The 5,606-nt window shown below is 36.0% G+C and overlaps 1 protein-coding gene across 1 annotated transcript; it reads right to left on the bottom strand.

Moving 5' to 3' along the window:
- Positions 1-469: 469 nt before the first annotated feature.
- On the bottom strand, positions 470-5,127 carry LOC107713576 (cytochrome c oxidase subunit 4 isoform 1, mitochondrial). Its single transcript, XM_016519132.1, has 5 exons — positions 5,045-5,127; positions 3,937-4,013; positions 1,092-1,256; positions 861-992; positions 470-754 (listed from the first exon to the last, which is right to left on the bottom strand). The coding sequence occupies exons 2-5, from the start codon at positions 4,010-4,012 to the stop codon at positions 618-620; spliced, it is 510 nt and encodes a 169-aa protein (XP_016374618.1). The 5' UTR covers position 4,013; positions 5,045-5,127; the 3' UTR covers positions 470-617.
- Between the last annotated feature and the right edge of the window lie 479 nt (positions 5,128-5,606).

Genomic DNA, 5,606 nt, shown 5'->3' with positions numbered 1-5,606 from the left:
ACAATTGCATTTATGCATTATAGTGAGACTACACATCACTAAAACTAGTATTACACTGATTCCAGTAATATTTAACCAAATTATAATATAATACTGATATATAATAATCAGTTAGAATTCAAACGACAAGTTGCTGTGACAGAGCAGCGTCTGAGCAGTGATCCACAACGCCGCAGAATGAATTGAACCGAAGTAAAAGAGACATACAGAATGTGCAGTGCTGTGGGTCCTCAGGGCAATGTTAGGTAGAAGCCTAACAAATCAGTAAACACAACTGCATTTTCATCCAAAAGTGTTTTTCAATTTCATTACTCCTAAATAAAAATAACATTGAGGACAGTTTAAAAAGAGACTTACTAACTTCTCATTCCATTTTACAAATAATTTTCTAATAATTGCTCATTTGATTGTTGAAATAGGATCTGAAAATAAAATACTGTACATGTACAGACAAAATAAGACAATCACATTGATACATATTGATTTTTATTTATGATACATAACCTTAAGAGGAAGCAAACTTCCAAAATCATTCAGAAGTAACAGTGGAGAAAAAAAATGCACACTTGTCTGTTTTGTTGGATTATTAGTTAGAAGGTGTGGGCCTGGTCTACAATTTATTTCTTCCAAGCATTGTTTTCATAGTCCCATTTGGCTGAAAAGCCCTCAACGGGGTTGATCCTCATATCCAGCATTCTCTGAACCTCCTTCTGCTTGTATTCGGGGTCAAAGGTATGGGGAACATCTCCATAAACTAAACACAGACATAAGACATACACATTCAATAACTGTATGCAAGTATGATCCTGGATGAGATAATCAGCAATACTTGTATATAGTTGAAGTCAAGCTAAACTTACCATACTTCCTCTGCCACAAGACAACTAGGCCAGTGAAGCCAATGAAAAAGAAAATTCCTGCAACTACAGATTTCCACTCTCCTGTTCCCTTGTTCATTTCAGCAAAGCTCTCCTTGAAGCTGATGCGATATACTGAAATCAACCATTAAGAGAAGGCAATTAGCATAATAAAATAAAAACTCAAAAGTCTGAACCAACAGAGAAGTCTTCAAAAATACTCATATCACACACATGCAATCTTCTCCTCTTTGGACAGCGCAGCCCAGGATCCCTTCTCTTTTTCCTTTAGAGACTTCTGCTCAGGACTCAGCTGCTGCACAAACTTGATATCAGGAAGAGGGCTCTCTCGTCGGTCAAAGTATGCTGGCAGTGTGTAGTCCTCAACCTTAGCAACTCCTGAGAAGACAAGTAAAACAACTGTTACACAATTCACACACACACACACACATGTATTGGGATATATATATATCTATATGGGATGCACCGAAATGAAAATTCTTGGCTGAAGCAGAACAAAATGAAACACTAGGCCGAAGGCCGAATACCAAAGACGGTTTTTCGCGGTATTTTCCCCCATATATTTTGCCATTTTTTCACCATTGCATAAATTAAATAGCAAAAATTACTGTTTTGTCTTGCTTGTCATAGAGAAAAAAAATCAATTACAAAACAGCATTTAAAAAATATTTACTTAACACTAAACAATTATTAATGGGCCATTTTTGAGACCCCCTTCTTAAATCAGGCATGTGTATTTTACTGTACAAATAAATGCAGCCTTGCTGAGCACAAGAGACAGACTTCTTTTAAAACATTAGAAAATATTACAGATCCCAATTTGAACACTTTGTGTAAATGTTATAATAAATGTATTAATAGAGCTGTTGTAATTATTATTATTATCATCATTATTATTGTATTTATTTTATTTTACAGAACAACAGAAATTTATGAATGTTGATGGAGTTCTTGCTTTTTCTCAGCTTCTATTTTGGCAGAACCCCGCAGGAAGACCTCAGTGCTTTTTGTACAACAGCAAATTTATAAATAATTCTCATTACGAATTTGGGAAGATGTTTGTTGCACATATCACACTGTCACATGCCTTGACGAAGCAAATGCTTAAGACAAATCAGGCCACGGGACACAAGGATAAAAGCTTTATCACATTCCAACTGGGTTCAATTTCTGCCTATTTTTCTGTGCTACGAAAAATATTATTTGAGGACATGGGAAGAACAACTTGCATCTGGATATTGGCCTATTCATAAGATTAAGCTGTTACAATTCAGTTCATTTTTTTTATTTGTGTAATTTATTATCTGAACCGCTGATGTTTCGCTCAGGTACGAATCTCTGCCCTGTATTACATTACACATTCACATCTGAGTCGTGATCATTCACACCCTGGTATATATTTTTAGCAGCTTGAAATAAAGAATGAATATGAATGAATGTGAATGAATATTAATATTAATAACCCCATTACTAATCCCATTTTGTGGCTGGCGTTTTTATTAGTCAATTTTAGAAAGTTTCATGGAAATGGATTTTGACACAAATCTACTGACACTTACCCATTCCGTAATTTTTCTGTTCGTGCTGCGCCCCAGGTTTAGGTGTCAGATAATGAGTGTCAAAAAGAAAGTGGGTCAGAGAGAAGTAACACATTTGAATTCACGGCACTATATTATTTTATAATCCACCGTTCTTGGCAGTATGATGACATCTGTCAGGAAAAAAAAAAAAAAAAAAAACATTTACTGAGCAACCGAAGAGTAACTGTTTCAGTGCAGATTTTCCTTGCGCTTTAAACTTTGAACCCTGGCTAACAAGCAGATAGCGCCACAAGCTCATGCAGTAGGCTTGCCGCGATAGACGGTGTTGACGGTGATACCGGTGTTAAGCCGCAACACCGGTTATGTCACTTGCCCACCGCGTCACCGACCCCCACCGTCGTTTTGATTTTTTATAGAAATAAAAATTTTAAAAGCGAAGGAAAGCGAGGAAAAGCGGGAACGCCCCGCCCCCACGGTGATACCGGTATTACCGGTGTTGTCACACGTCGATTAACCGGTGGGAAAATTTCCTCACCGTCACAACCCTATCGTGCAGCACTGTCAGAAGACATGCAATTTGTGCGTGTATTAGAAAACATAACATTCTGCAGTTTATTTACTAATTGTTTAAGGCCATTTGGCAATTTCAATCATCATACAGTAACCAGCAAGTTCTCTTCTCATCGAAGACATGCGATGCAGTGCTAAACAGTCTCTCGCTGTCGGTGCTTATAATGATTTCTGCATCTTTCTCGGACAGTTTTCAATGCTTCCACACTTCTGACATGTTTGCTGCATTAGTGCATGCCTCTATTTGATCGCGTCACGTCATTGTTCGGTACAATTTATTCGGTCTTTTCGCTTATTTGCCTGAACACCAAAAGAGCTTTTTTTTTTTTACTATTTTCGGCCGAACATTCGGTGCATCCTTATATACAGTGTGTCCCCACAGACTTGCATCTATGTGTGGCGGGGCTTCCCCCGTGAGATATATATATACACCGGTTCACATTTACAGCTCTGAGTAAATCCATAAAGCTGCATAAATCCATCAGTCGATTTTCGCGTTGATCTGAATGAAAACGCAAATTCATTCTTTGCCAATAGGTGTCGCTATTGGAGTGGTAAAAATAGCTGTTTCCCCTGTAACGGCTGTACACAAAGCAGCACTGCGCTCACAAATGCTGCTTTATAGGCTTTACAGGCATGATGAAATGGAAATGAAATAAAACATTTCCTGAAGAGAGTCGGTTTCCTTCAGATTAGGGCTGGACAATAATTCAATATCAATATGTATCGCGATATAATTTTTTTCAATAACGGTGATATGATTTTTAAACACATTTCCGATATTTCGATATACATTACCAGTTTCCCATACATTGATTTATTTGTGCCGTTTGACTTCGTTGAATAAACATGAGCACTGCACGTTTCAAAATCAAAATATATATATATATATATATATATATATATATATAGGCCTATGCACACACACAAGTTGGCATGTAGCTTACCATGTCCGCCACGCAGGCAGATGGAAGTGGACAAGGCCCGATTACCAACAAGGCGAAACACTCTAGTTGCCAACATCCTGTGTGAGAACAAACAGTAAATGGTAAATGAGAAACTACGATTCCTTTTTTCCACTTTGAGAAATTTGAAATTGAACAAAAATGTAAACATCAAATAACTTAAAAGAGAACAAATTTTATTATGAAAACACCCAGTCAGTCACAGCAGTACAATTAACTTCAAGCTAAATCTAAGGGCAATGATGTAATTTGCAACAAAATCTGACCAAAATGAAGGTGAAGGTACATTGTTGATGCATGATGTTTGTGGTATCCCTGAAAAAAGTATATTTCCTGTTTTATAGAAACAATATAACAATTTTTTTTTTTGTTTGTTTTTTGTTTTTTTAACCATGCTTCTTACAGGACATTCGTTAAATCACATTGCTATCATTATGAGTAATCAAGGCAGAAAACACTAATTTACAACATAAGACAATTTAAAGTTCATCACTCATTAAAAAGAAAAGAAAAATATACAATAGCACGACATGATATCATTAAAGTACCTATATATGAATATTCATTATACGAATATGCTAATCATACAAGTACTACAATATTACAATCGATTTACTATGGTATCGTCATAATATTTATTTAAATAACTTAAAAAGGATAGTCAGCGCATAACGCAACACAATCTTGGCAATAACACTGACTTTGGCATGAGCCGGTTAACCAACATTGCAAGGTCATATCGTCGCTGGGATTTGTTAAACAACAAAAATATGGCATTTACCTCTAGAATGCACTTAATACATTAATAAACAATGTGACTGCGTATGCTAACGTCTGTTTTACTCTGTTGCACCTTACTGGATAGATTAGAACACATGTAAGTTACCGGTGTAATGCTAATGCTAATGCTAAAGCTAGAAATACAGTATCAGTCATCAACCGCAGTAGTCTCAATGTCACTAACACGATTTCAAACACACTCAGTCACTCTCTCGACACATAAAATAACACAAACAAAGCTTTATTAAATCAGAGGATATAGAGCCCACAGATATCAAGATAAATCGGGAAAAAAAATTATCTCACAAACCTCGCGCCTCCGTCTGTCTCTCGCTTAAGGAAGGATAAAGGCAGTCAGTGAGTGACGCAAACAGGAAATAGGCGGGCAGAGCATTGTGGCTGACGAATTATTCAAATATTTTACAACAAATAGTGCTTTATTTTATTTATATTTATATATATATATAACATTAAATATTTATTTAAATATAAATATTGCTTTCATTTTGGCTCTGAATCTTTTTTGTGGAAACGGCAACTTCTGATCCTGGACCAGTTCCCGGATGTCCGCACACAATATGATAAGGAGACAGGAACTGAGTTCAGGGTCAGTTGTATGTCAGATCCAGAATGGAGGTGATGGTTGACGTGTAGTAAATATACCCTTGTGAAAAAGAAGTGTGCTTAATTGTATTAAAAGCGTACTTTTTGTGTACTTCAAATCTTTAAAGTATACTTTTTAAAAAGTGCACTTGCAGATAATTTATTATAATTTAAATTAAAGGCCACTTAAGTGTACTTAAAGAGAGTACACTTTAATGACAATAGGTCTTAACATGCTTAAGTGTACTTTATAAAAATGCACTTTATAA

The sequence above is a fragment of the Sinocyclocheilus rhinocerous genome, unplaced genomic scaffold, assembly GCF_001515625.1.
Source record: "Sinocyclocheilus rhinocerous isolate Xijiao unplaced genomic scaffold, SAMN03320098_v1.1 scaffold1440, whole genome shotgun sequence".
NCBI classification, from domain to species: Eukaryota; Metazoa; Chordata; class Actinopteri; order Cypriniformes; family Cyprinidae; genus Sinocyclocheilus; species Sinocyclocheilus rhinocerous.
The sequence above is the reverse complement of the archived record's forward strand: the minus strand, read 5'-3'. Positions and strand labels throughout refer to the sequence as shown.

What these genes read in the sequence shown, in the direction of transcription:
- LOC107713576 (XM_016519132.1), bottom strand. Translation starts at nt 4,012, where the DNA reads ATGTTGGCAACTAGAGTGTTTCGCCTTGTTGGTAATCGGGCCTTGTCC. An exon ending in CTGCCTGCGTGGCGGACATG is followed by an intron (nt 1,257 to 3,936) that starts GTAAGCTACATG and finishes TTGTCTTCTCAG; the next exon opens with GAGTTGCTAAGGTTGAGGAC. An exon ending in CTTGTGGCAGAGGAAGTATG is followed by an intron (nt 755 to 860) that starts GTAAGTTTAGCT and finishes GTCTGTGTTTAG; the next exon opens with TTTATGGAGATGTTCCCCAT.